Genomic DNA, 14,601 nt, shown 5'->3' with positions numbered 1-14,601 from the left:
TGAAACAGAGCGCATAAGATTTGAACCTTGGCGATGACTTTTGGTTTCAACAAGACAATGATCTAAAACACACTATCTACAACGTAAAGTTCTGGCTGTTGTACAATATCAAAAATAAATTGCATACTCCTCCACAATCGCCCCATCGAACATTTATGGAACGCAAGATTCGGCATATGGAAAGATACGCAGAAAAGAGTGATAATGATGAAATGCAATAATATCTGAGGAAACATCCAGGTTAGTCCAATCTATGCCTAAACGATTGGCAGAGGTTCTTAAATATAAAGGTTATCCAACCAGATAATAAAGTATAATTAACAACCCATGGAAGCTATTTTTGAAGACTTTTTCCATCTGTACGCAAACTTTCTCTGATAACTTTTTGTGTAATTTTAAATTATTATTATTACTTTAAAACAATGCGAGTCATATTTCTGAAATTGTTATAGATATTTAATGTATTAATTATGAATTCTATAGTTTAAAATACCAACAGAATTGAATATAACACTGCACAAAATATAACTAGTCAATTCTAAACATATGCAATTAGCGTTTCATCATATATATATATATATATATAGTGTTTCATTTTCAATATATCACTTTTAATAATTACAATATATATATTAATAATTCACTTTTAATATATATATATATATATATAATTTAAACCAATTGCAAAATCAGTTATATTTATCACTCCGTGATTTCAGTAAAAACTTAATAATTAGTAGCAGAGTAACTGATATTGCCCTATTTTCTTGTCTAAACTTTGTAGGAATTATAGAGCAGAAAAATGTTATGTGAATGAACAGTAAATTGGATATTGTTTAACTTTATTTTATAGATAGAAAGCTGTTCAGACTTAAAAGTATAATTATTTTCATCAGAATTAAAAGTATAATTATTAAAAAGTATTGTATTTCTTTCATTAGATTATATAACATATATCATTTTAAATCCTTCTTATACTGACAAGACTCATTTGGAGACATCTTATTTCCTTAGGAGCAAAAGAATTCTGCATTGAATGGTTCATTCGTTAACTTTGTCTTTCAATAATTTACTTCTATCAGCCAAAAAGGTGGTTTTGTCATCAGTTCTCATTATAGAGTTTTTATTTGGAAGAAAAAAAAGGAAAAACATTTTTTTAATACTATCCAAAATGTTCCAAGGCTTTTCCATATAAATTGATCTTTTCCATAGGCTTTTCCATATAATTGAGTCTAAATCCATATAAATTGATCAACTGGTTTAACAGATTTAAAAGATTCCCTTGCCCCCCTATCTTGTGGAATTAGGTTATGATTGATTTGCCTAAATAATATATTCAATAACCCATAAGGAAGTTCTGGAAATTACTCCAGACACTAAGAAGTGATGCTGGAACAAATATGCATGTATAAGTTGAATTTTATATACTTGTACTGCATTGTAAATATCAAAAGTCCAGTTTTATTGATTTTTATGTCTTTATCAAATATATTAATTCAAATACAATTTTGGATGGGTAGTTGTAATTGTAGGTAAAAAAGGCAGCTCTAAAAAAAAGTTGATTTTGTTGCATCATGTCCTGAAAATTTGTTTGGCTCTTATACAATATGTTAAAATTGTAGTGCAATTTATCTTTGATGTACATTATATTATATATTAAACGATTGGAAAATATATTTTTCAAAAGCAAAGCAAAACTGAGAATCTGAGACAAAAGAAAACTGGGGAAAAAAATATTAACACTTTTTTTATTATTTATTACATAAAAAATTACACTATAATTTTCATGTAATAATCTGAACAAGCATTGTTGCAAAACAGAATTCTCTCTTTTTAACATCAATCTTTCAAGGGTACAAATTTACCTTGAAGAGTATCATTTCAAAGAGAATAAATGCTGTTTTTGCAGCATTAATGCAATCTTTCTCTAAAAACAAAAAATAAGTTTATTACACAATATATTACATGATAATTTACATGCAATAATTTGAATATCACTGCAGCAAAATAAAATTCTCCTTTCTTAACATCAGTCATTCAAAGGCACATATTTACCTTGAAGAGTATCATTTCAAAGAGAATAAATACTATTTTTGCAGCATTAATACAATCTTCCTCTCTGCAAGATTCTTATCTGAATAAGGCAATTGGTTATCTTTCGCAACATTTTATAAAAGTCAACAGTAAGAAAATATTTAAAAACAGACATTTCTATCACAGTTTCAACTTATTCAAAACAAAAACTTAACACATATATATATATATTTAAAAAATATTCTATGGTATATTTTAACAGTTAAATTAATGCAAACAAATAAAATACGTCTTAAAAATATTTTTATATTTGAATGGTCTCTAGCTTAAAAGTATCCATAATTCAAAAAATGATGAATCAAATAAAATTTTCAAGAAATACAAAATTTTATCAATCCAGTAAAAAAATAAAAACAAAATTTATACTTATTGCTTTATGATTAAATAGTAATTTTGACTCATTAGTAACAGATATCTTCAAAATATGTCTTACTTTTTTTCCCCATAGAAATATAAATTCGGATCATTTATAAACAAGAAAAAAATTTCAAAATAATTTAGTGTATCCTCAGAGATAGTAAATAATATATAAATATAACAAATTTTTAACAAATTTATAAACTGTAATTGAATGAATATGCTGGCTAACTTAATAGAAGCAATCTTTCAGATACTTTTAAACAGCATAAATTGTTATCAAAATAGCATAATTGGAATGTTTGATAAAAGAATTTCAAAATCAGATCACATCTCCAACAAAACAATACATATGTGTGTGTATGTAATGATATTTCTCGATCTAATTTCAATTCTAATTGATTTCCTAATTTTTATCGTAATTTAAACCATGTTAACTTCATTCTAAAATTGTCTCTTAATTTCCTGATCTAATTCCACTTTCTGTTTATTTAATTAATCCTATGCAAGTTCTGTAAAACTGCTTTAATCAGCAAGTTCCCATGCTCTGTGAAAGGATAAAAATCTGTCATGCTTAGCAAATTATTTTAAAAGATATTTATACTTCCCTTACCTAAACCGACATGTATCAAAGAAATTCCTATCAGCATCTTATAATATAAAATCACTAGGGGAAAATATTTTGCGCTCTTTTGTTCTTCTCTTGTGTCATGGGCTGACATATTATTCCATCGCTTTATCTTGTACATAAACTATGCCTCCCAGAATGGAATAAAGCGAAGTTTTTAAATTTTCAAAAGTGTCTTCTCTTATCAACCACAAAACTGCTTTAAAAATATGTTTTTACACACACACATACATATATATATATATATACATATAATTTTCAGACATCTTGTCATATTTAAAACGTTTCCCACAGTAATCTCAAACCAAAGAGAATGGATGTCTGGAAGCACAAACCACTAAATTGGTTTTAGAACACCTCATCATTATTAGAGCAACTTATACATTATCACTGTGAAGGTGCAATAACTTAGTCTTTTTCTATGAAAAGATTTCTACATGACTAAAATTATACCCCATTTAATTAATTTTCAATAGTTTAATAATTATTTAAATAATTATCTTTTTTTTATGATGCTATTTTTAATAAAGAAATTTTAATTAATACTTCATATTAATTAAGAGTTTAATACTTTAAAAAAACTTTTCTCCATTATTTTTGTTGTAATTTCTACTTGCATTCATTATGATCAAGACAATTGTGAATGAGGGTTCAAAACATTCATTAAAATGTAAGGTTAAAATAAATACACCTGTAGGGATATAATACTATTAATAGTCATAAAAACTTCTTAAAATGTATTCTTCTCATTTTATTTTGGTACAAAAAAGACCAATAACTCTTTCCTTGGTGTTTATCCAACTATTAAATATCACTATTACTCTCACAGGCAATAAAAAGAATCCTATTTTGTGGTTTTATCCAAAATTTGATACAGGTTCATAATTTTGGTGAAAAGTCTTAATACTAGATTTCTTTCAACTAATTAGTTTGTTAACTGAATTGTCATATTCATATGCACAGAGGCATACAAATTTCAATTTTCCTTACATGGAGGAGAAAGAAGAAACATAAGGAGCTTTTAAATGCAAAACTTGGTGCTAAGTATTTTGGCAATTACAATATTTTCTGCTAGCATTCTTCTAACAAATTCAAGAAAAGAAAAAAAGATTAATTTATATTCTAAAATCTGCTTTTCAATGTAAATGTATTTGTTGAAACTATTTAAGAATTTACAATTCCTTTAAATTTTTATATATATTTAATTCTCAGTGGATAACACAATATGTAGTACAGGAGCATTTTTATTTGATATTTTTAATGTTATCATGCTTCTTGAAGTTACACACATTTTAATCTAAGTCTCTTAATTGATCTCAGATTGAGTTCTACAGAATAATAACAGACTTGCAGAAATCTTTGATTTATCTCCTTTCAGACATTAAACATTTTCATGTTATTCAAATTATTTATTTCATAATTTCATCTATTGAAAAAAATTCTGCAGTGGAAAATGTTTAAAATTTATTTCGAGACACAGGAGGTGCGGTCTGATGATTTCAATAACTTTTACTTAATTATAAGTCATATTTATAAAAAGCAGCATTCAAATTCCACAAAAGGGGAAAAAATGGACTAAAAGGAAGTTACAGTTTTCAAATAGCGAACATTCCACAGTAAACCACCCTTTTTGTTTTTTCTAGTTTCACTTTTAAATTAATCTAAATTCCCCCCCCCCTTGCTTTAACTAAAACATGGAAAGAAAGTCGCTCTTAATTGTTAATGGATTTAGGTACAATATTCAAAATAAAATAATTCAGTAATTACATTTATACACAAAAAAGATAACACAGCTCTGTAAGCCCCCAAAATAAATTAATCATTATTAAACTTTAAAAAAAGAACTGCAACATTACTTTACTTATAGTTTATAAAGTAAATTTACTATATAATACAGTAAATTTTATAACAAGAGCAAATAGATAATATTGCACCAAGTCAACAGTTCTATTTTACATTAATGTTGCTCCAAATAAATTATCAAATAAAAATACTATGCTTTACAATAAAATTGGAATACAGCACATTTCATAAAAATAAAGTCAATAACAAATCAAACAATCAATAAACAAGAGTGTTATTGATTGTTTTCATTCCAAACATAAATAAATCAAACTCATTCTCATCTTCATTAAATAACTAGAAATATATTGAGCATGAACAAATGTTAAATTCATTAAAAAAATAATAAATATTGCAAATGTCAAAATAAAAAAAAAATCACAAACAAGATTAAATTAATGATATCCATGAATATTATCACTAGATTAGCTGTGTAACAAAAATTAATACATATATTTAAAAAAAAAAAACTAAACTTTGGTTTATGAAAGCGAACAATAACGATTGGATTTTTCTGGTCCAGCTGATTGAGACACATTCTTCTCATCAGATGCATTTTGTGTTGTAGGTGTTTCAGCTTCATGATTCTGGAGTCCCTCATTAGTTCCATTAGAAGAATCTATTTTTTAAAAGTGTATTAATAAAAGAGGCAAAAAAAAAAAAAAATGAAAAGTTTGTATTATGAAAGTTTAAAAGAAAAAAAAAACTATTCATACAATTTCTCTCCCACCCCCTCGCCCCCCCCCCCTTTTTTTTTTCAAAAAATTATAGAATATATAACTTTTACCAGCATCTTTAATTCATAAAAATTATAACAAATAATTAAAACAATTTAAATAATCCATCTTTTTCCCCTGCACAAGAATTAAAAATGTATAATATTAAATATGAATATGTAATTATTCCAATAATACAATGACATTTTTTTAATTCAGGCTGATAATTGTAAATTGATCTAAATTACATTCCATCATGTTAATTAAGATTTTGAAAACTTATTAGCAATTCTCTAACTTGAATGAAATGAACAACATTTAAGTCATATAAAATAAATATTTGCCTTTTTCTAATTTAAATATTCTTCTTAGTTAATATCATAGCTACATGATTATATCCAGTTAGTGATAAATAATATTTTCAGTTTCTAAAATTTTCAAAAGCATTAAATTTCTTTTCTTCTAACTTGAATTCTTCATATGTTAATATGAGTACTTAGCATTTTTTTATTCTTTATTCATTGCAATTTACTATTTAGTTTCAAAATGAGCACATATTTCATCAAATTTTAAAGAAAATTACTATGCATACAAAAAAGTTCACTTGGGTAAATATTCTTTTTCTACATACTACGGTAAAATGTGCGTTTAATTTCGAAACAAAGCTCTTGGCTAAACTGTCTAAAAGTAAAGATAAACATAAAACATTAATATTTCAAGAGAAAAATTATTTCAAAAAATTCAATTTCTAACATTCCTTTTCCACCATTCAATTAATATAATTTAATTTAATTATATCATGTATTAAAATATGCATTTGAAAAAAAGATGATAAAAATCATAAATATATTACCAATGACTGAAAGATACAAAAAGGAATAAAACAAAAATACTTTTCTGGGAGCTCAAACATATCACTATACCATAGATAAGAAAGTACAGAATAAAGTTTAATTTTATAAAATCCTTAAATGAATTTAAATATATATTTAAATTCTGTTTTTTGACTCCTTTAGAAGTCAAGTTTTCTAAGTTCTAAGTTTCTAGTTTTCTAAGCTTAGCTACATTACATTACAGAAAATTTCTTAGCAACCACATATAGTGATTATTCATATAAGAAATTAATAAATGCTGTACTGTTAAAACCAGAAAAAAAATACAGCATTACTCATATTTTAAAATCACGATCATAATAAATATGGAAACTAATCTATGTATATTAAGTGTGCCATTGTTAATGTTTCAATAATAATAATGGATAGTTCACAAATTTGAAATCTACTTTAATTTTTTCCCTGTAACTAATAACTAAACTTTTGATTTGTTGGATTTTGATTATATAAAACAATCCACAAACATTGTTTCAAAACTTGTGAGAATATCAAAAATTTAGTAAATGAACATTTTAATATAAATAAACTATGTCTTTGATTAATTATTTTATAATTAATAGAGAAGTAAATTAATCATCTAAAAATTAACAAAATTACATTCTTTAAAAACAAAATTATAATTTTCGTTTCTTGCACATAGACTACTCATTCTCAAAATTTAACAGAGCGTAATATTTCTTTCAGTTGCATATAATGCTTTAAAACTAATTATGACAAAAAAAAATACAAAAAAATATGTATTCGTCGTCAATATTATTTTCTGTTAATTGAAAAAAAAAAGAATCTAAATTATTTACAAGTTGTTTTATTTACAGAAAATCATTATATTTTACTAGAAATTCAAGCACAAAATAATGATAAACAGAATGTAACTATTTTACAATTAAATTATAACAAATTCAATATACAAGAATAAATTCAACTTTAATGAGCAAATTATAAGAAATAGCATTTACCTCCTCCAGAAACAAATGTAAGGGACTCCGAGAATATTCAGAATCTAGATTTGCCACCAGGACCATCACCTACAAATTCATGCCCTAATCCTTGTCCACATTTCCCACATGAAACCTGTGATTTAAAAAAAAAAAATCATTGTTATTTTTGAATACAGAAATTGTATTAAGAAATGATTTTTATTAAGTTATTAAATTTTAACTAAATGAATAATTAAACAATAGCACGATTCCTAATTTTATCACTCTTAAACTGCTATATGCTAACCAAATGAATTTATTTTCATGAAATATAATTTAATTACTTTAATTATGAAGTTAAAACAAAAAAACTTCACAGTTAAATGAGGAATTCAAAATAGAGTTACACTAGATTTTATTTCATCAGTATTAAAATTTTTTTATAAAGGCATACATCAAATTGCTTGATATAGTTCCTATTGAAAATACATTCACAGTAAACAAAATCCATAGGTATGATCATTCCTATAGAAATTAACAATTCATTTAAATAATATATAAAAAATTATTTGAATATTATAAACTTATTTAAGTATTTCAAACATATTTATTTTAAAATTTTAGTGCCATTTTTTCAAAACCTGAAGTTATATTTCATAAATTTGTCAGATATATTTAGTTCATAAATCATTTCATAATTTTCTTATGAATCCATATTTTGAATATTTAGTCAAATAAAGTTGAAATAACATTTCAAAAAAGGAAAATTCAATCTAAAAGAAATGATAAGATATTTAAGATCATTCAGATCATTTTTAGATATAAATAAAATTGCTGAAACTTATGAAGAATTTTTGTTTTAAGTAACAAAAAGCTAAAAATTTAACAGGAGAAATGAATTTTGAGGTACTTTGTAAACTGGCTTCTTTGAATAACCTTTTAATGCATTTATAATTTAACATGTGATTAAAAAAAGTATTTCAAGAAGAAATTTACATTAGTAAACAGTCTTGACAACTTCAAATCTACAAAATAACCATATATACTTTCTAAACACAAACTGATATCATTATAAAGTATCATTAATCTTTATTTTTCTGAAATAAATGTGTATTATTTATAATTTTCAGAAGTTTTTCTCTATACTCAAAAGATGTACTTTTTCAGAAGCTGTGCTGTTATAAACTATTATGCTGCCTTTATTTACAGCAAGAACAAGAGATTGAATTTACATTAAAACTTATTAAAAAAATGGCATAACAAAGATATATTAGAAAAATGTTGATATTTCAATATATTAAATAAAAATTTTAAATAATTAATTGGAAAAAAATGTAAAAAATGTGGCTTAGATTATTTGTTATTCCCATTGTATAAAAGTAAATATATTTATTGTCTAAGAGAAATTAATGAATCAAAGACTTTACTTTCTATAACTTAGGCTCTTTTTGAATAAAAAGAAAAACAATAAAATCATTTGGGTTTTTTTTACTTTATGCAAAAAAAAACAAAAAAAAAATCTAGAATTATTATGCATTCATATAAAATACATGTTTATACAAAATTTATAGAAATTTTTTATAGAAATTTAATTTTTTAAAAATCAAAATTTAATAGTTGTTTATGAAATGGTTCTTTTTTTTTAATAGGTATTTTAACATAGAGATATTTCCATTAAAAGTTTAAACTAATATACTGGAAATGTATATAATGTCCAAACTCACCTTATAAGTCAAGGAAGGTCTAAATTTTTCCTCTCGTTTAGTAACACTGTTTTCATGAACAGTTTCCGTAAAAGAAGGCCAAGGTGAGAAATGTTGAAATTTAGTTCTACTAGAAAAAAGCTCATATCCACATTTAGAACATGTATAAACACCTGAAAGAAAACAAGAGATGATATTAATAAAATATATCTGAAACATTTGTCAAATTCTTGAAATTAGAACATTTTAAAAATATATTTAGTATTCAAATTCTCAAAACAATGATATGATTGACAGAACCAAATATAAATGAAAGCAATATAAATAAACACAAATAACAAGGCATCAAATTTATACTGGAATTTCAAAAATTTGTTACAAGTAATTGTTTTTCTACTTGGCTGTGATATATGTGCTGATGCTCAGAATGAAATTATTTTCATGTCTTTTACAAATGAAAAAATATATATATATTTAGTAAATGTCATGAAAAACTGCCACAATTCTTTTGGTAGACCATTTTTAATGCAAGAATAATTTTATGTAAAATACACACCTTTATATAAAATCTTTTAATTATCTGTAAATTACAACATTTACACTGACTATTAAAGCTTATCTCTGTTTTAAAAAAGAAACATAACTATCAAAGAAATGAGCCTGGGATGAAAAAGTAGAAAACTGTGAAGATAATGAATTCAATAGTTTGGATTTCTATAACATACTAACATTTTAGGAATGTTACTTTTATTTATATAGATATTATCATGAAATCCATAAGAGTACTTTGTATTTCTTTTAAAAATTGTTCAATGTAATTTGCAAGGTGGACACCATTTCTGTTGTTTGAATTTCCTGACTTTTCCCTAGTTTTTCCAAATTTTTAAAGAAATTTCCGCCTATTTTTAGATGTGTCTAAGATCCTCAGAACTATGTTGCTTTATTTTATTTTCTGTAATTATTGCATAATATGTTTAATTGAATTTGAAAAAATTGTTCTATCCTTTTAACTAAAATCAATGTAAAATAAAATTTAATGCTCAGAAAAAACATCAATTTCACTTATTGAATTTCATACAAGATTCAATTAAGTAAAACCCTTCCCTTTTTTTGCAAATACATTAGACAACATTAGAAAATATATGCCCCTCTATACCGACTTTTAGCCAACCAGTCATATATCAGAATTGTTTGTCAAATTTACTAATGAAAAATGCAGTACAAAAACATATGCACATTGGCAATGCCTAAGAATGAAATGATTTGTTTCCTTCCAGCGAGTTCTCCCTCATCCATACTGTTTACCAACATACAAATCAGAAATGAAAAATAATATTATTAACAAAAAAATCATTTAGAAATAGAAAAAGAAATCGCCGCATAAAAATGAGAAAAAGTTTCCAAAGTAATCAAAATTAAATTGATTTTTACCTACCAACTATTATAAAAAAAATCACATGAATGCTGACTGAATGCTTAACGGTAAAATAGTGAAAAAAGGTAAAAAATTGGTCTTTATCAATTCAATTAAAATAAACTCTGCAGAATTATAATAATAGGTCAATATTTTACATCCGGGTTTAAGTAATTTTGAAAATTAATATTCAAAATTCATACTTTTGCTTTCGTCACACATGATATGATGATTTGACATTCAAAGGAAGTAAAAGGGTAGGAGTGGGGAATATATGTTTAATATGTAATAAATTAAATATGTTGATTAATCTTTCTTTCCCATTCAAATGTCAATGTAACTAATTTTATAGTACTTATTCTGTTTTTGCTAATGCTAAATCTAACCTCAATTGCAACTTAATCTAAAAGTAATGAATTAAAGAATTGTATCATCAAATTATCATTGCAATACTATAATTAATGAAAAAAATCAAGTAAAAAATACATTTCTAAATAAGTCTAGATAATATAAAAGTAAGGCAAAAAATAAACCAGTTAATAAAAAATAAAACAATCAGCATAATTTGAATCAGAATCCATTATAACCTAGATGCACAAGAGTTGTTCTTCGGAACTGAAGGAACTTCCCAAATATAGCATACTACATACTCAAAATTCCGATCCTTCAAAAATGTACATATAAATCTTCCACAACCTGCTGCATGAGCAGAAACACAGGTGGCCTCCATTTTGAACTATCAGTAAATGTTTGATTTTCAATATTTACCAACAAAGTTTCATTCTGCTTATGAAAAAATACCTTCAAATTATCACATTCAATACAAGTTACTGATTTATATAAAAATTTCCAGTTCTGTAAGGAATTTCTCTGATTTTTCCCAATCTCCCAGAATTCCCTGACAATTTCCAATTTTCCTGGTTAGTTGTCCACCCTTATTTGATTCCAGAAGCTATTTAAAATCCTTTTTTACACCGTTGTAAACAGAATACCAAAGGTAAAAGTATTGTAGTCATTAAAAATTTTGATCTATAGATTTTTGATAAATTTCTCTGTTTTAGATAACCCTAGGTAAAAACGAGAAAAATTTATCCAAGTACAATACCTAATTATATGCTTATGAACACAATAAAAAAATGCAATGGACTAGATAAATAAAATGTATCATCTCATTACCAAAAATTTAAATATACATCAAATTTTATGTCAAATCCAACATTATGTTGACAATCAGTAAGTGTATCCATTCATGTGCACTACTTGAAAGTGCAATAAGCTAAATACAAATTATAGAATGTGGAGGTTTTTTTTTATGCTTAAATCACAGATCAGACTTCAATTCTAATTCACAGAAGCTAACTAATTAGAGGGAAGAGGTTCTATTCCAAATTATATAATGGACTGTACTATGGCAAATTATATAATGGAATTCTTGGGTGAACACAAACCCAAGCTAATTTAAAAACTATACTGCTTAGTACAAACTTAGGTACTAATCCAAAAACTATATTGCAGAATAGCACCTAATACAAAAGAAAGTCCAGGTGAGAATACTCCTCATGGTTTAATTCAAAAATAACTTCCTTTGAATATACAAAGAGTTAAAATCAAGTATACAGAAATGTGTCATTCATGTTAACAATAGTTTTGAAGATCAGAGAAAAAGAATACAACAAAATATTTATTTATTTAATTTTTTTAAAAAAAAGCAGATCTATGCGAGAATGTATAGCTTATTTAGAAATAATATTATATTAATGATCACTCTCAAATGATAATTTTACAAAAAATACAGGATCAAATCATCTTTTCAAACATTTAAATTACAAAATCTACATACTTGTTTGAACTTCATTTATTAACTGTGGAAAATTAATATTCAGCAAGAAATAACAAAGACTAGATATCATATGATACAATTTTATATAATCAGGAAATTTTTGGCGTGATCAAAAGGTAAAAGATACATGACAACTGCTGTGGTATAATACAACTTATATCTTAAAAATAACATAATTAGATACATACAAAAATATTGAATGCTCCATAGAAAATTATTAAATAAATATTATTTGTACAACTTATATAACAAATAACTGATCAAGAATCTTTAAAGTATGCAAGTATAATGCTTTGTTAATGTTCACTTTTTCATACAATTTTAAATCTTGATAAAAAAAATTAATGAAATCTTCACATTTCAGATTATATCAGATTGAAGTATCTACTTCCTATATTATCAATTATTTATTTGAAGAAAACATAAAATATGATTAAAAAATAATAAGTTTTTACCAGTATTTTACCCTGCTAATAATTATGAATCACAATTACAGATAGTTTAAAATTATAAATTATTATAATTTAAAGTTTAACAGTATAAAGTACCATAGATAATGCAGAGAGAGATCTAAAATGCAGAAGAAAATTATCATCTCTTTTACTTACATTTTCACTTTAAAAATACTATGTGTTAAACATTGAATAAATCTGAAAAATTACTTAATACTTTTTTATTGAGGTTATATAAAATTTTAAAACAAAACAAGGAATATTAATCTAAAAAAAAAAAAAAAACTGAAATAATGAATGTAATGAATTATATATATATTATAATTTCAGTATTATTGATTTATTTACATTTAAAAATAATTAAAATAGCTTTCTGAAAATAACTTCATGCAATTTCTATTTTCATTTGAATGTATGAAATCGATCATCAAAAGCAGAATATATTGTTTTTGCATACTTTGCGGCATAACCTTTTACCTGCTTTGAAAGTATCTCTGTATTTCTCATCTGTGATCCAAGCACAAAATGACATCTTTGCAATATCAGTAAATCAAACTCCTATTGAATATGTTCCCTGTAAAAATGAATGATAAATATTCTTGTTCTGAAGTATAAAATTTCTAAAATAACATTTGATACACATAAAAGAATATATAGTTTAGTATACCCTTTTAAATACAATGTAAGCTGCATCAAAAACCTCTGTCACCAAAGAGGAAATAAGGGAAAGAGAATACGCATTTAAGATTGACATAAAATTAATGCAAAGTTACATAACGCTATTATTATCTTCAATTAAGTCATCTGATATGTTTAGACCAATTCGTTTTTTGAACTCATGAGAAACGGAGCATTTACTTTACAACACAGAACGAATTATAATATCAGATCATCAAAAAAAAAACATTTTCAATTTGACATTTTTTTTGTAACATAAGTAGCATTATTTAGTTGATAAATAATTTCAATGAATTTTTTTAATAAAGAATAATAAATTTTTTTTAATACATCTTGAGATAGTGGATATTTCTATGCGCAAATGAATATATTGTTAGCTTTTGAAAGAATCATGATCCGACATTAAGGACTCGTTACGGCACAGCGATCGAATCCTTCAATGATTTGTTTGTCGTGTTCTCATGATGAAATGCGTTCTGCACATTTGATGCTGTGGCTTCATGACAAATCATGTCAAAACAGCTGATATTCTTTCAATTCGATAACACCATCACCAAACTTCGTTCAGAATCTTCGTCTGTTATCAATGTCTCTTTTCTTTTATGAATATCATACCTGTATGAATAAGTTCTGAAGAGACAGTAACTCATGAAGAACAAATTATTGCTTTTTTTGCCTCATCATTACATTATTAGTACCCTAAGATAATGTAGTCGATTTGTATTATCGGAATTCGGCGAGAACTATTCGTTAACATATCATTCGACTCCAACTTGTTATATAATAGTCTATATTAACTACTATATTCTATAATAATGCAGTCTGTATACAATGATATATTATATATAATATAAATTATGATGTAAAAATTATAAGAGGATATCAAAAGCATCTATTTTGATAAATAAAGTAGATGAATGTGATCAAGACGTGACGATTGTCTTACAACTGGGACAGCGCGAAATACAAAAAATGCCGACTCTAAAAATGAGCTTTACTGATTAACAAAACAAATATTTTCCAAAGTGTATGATATGCATCGGCATTCATCCGTGGTATGTTTTATC

At 25.0% G+C, this 14,601-nt stretch overlaps 1 protein-coding gene across 1 annotated transcript; it reads right to left on the bottom strand.

Annotated features, from left to right (window-relative positions):
• Nucleotides 1-1,730: 1,730 nt before the first annotated feature.
• LOC129963669 (methionine-R-sulfoxide reductase B1-A-like) lies at nt 1,731-13,712 on the bottom strand. The gene is made up of 5 exons (XM_056078166.1): nt 13,524-13,712; nt 13,334-13,430; nt 9,172-9,323; nt 7,487-7,601; nt 1,731-5,540 (listed from the first exon to the last, which is right to left on the bottom strand). The coding sequence occupies exons 2-5, from the start codon at nt 13,386-13,388 to the stop codon at nt 5,404-5,406; spliced, it is 459 nt and encodes a 152-aa protein (XP_055934141.1). The 5' UTR covers nt 13,389-13,430; nt 13,524-13,712; the 3' UTR covers nt 1,731-5,403.
• Between the last annotated feature and the right edge of the window lie 889 nt (nt 13,713-14,601).

The sequence above is a fragment of the Argiope bruennichi genome, chromosome 3 (assembly GCF_947563725.1).
Source record: "Argiope bruennichi chromosome 3, qqArgBrue1.1, whole genome shotgun sequence".
Classification (NCBI taxonomy): domain Eukaryota; kingdom Metazoa; phylum Arthropoda; class Arachnida; order Araneae; family Araneidae; genus Argiope; species Argiope bruennichi.
This window is presented reverse-complemented; position numbering and strand designations above follow the sequence as displayed.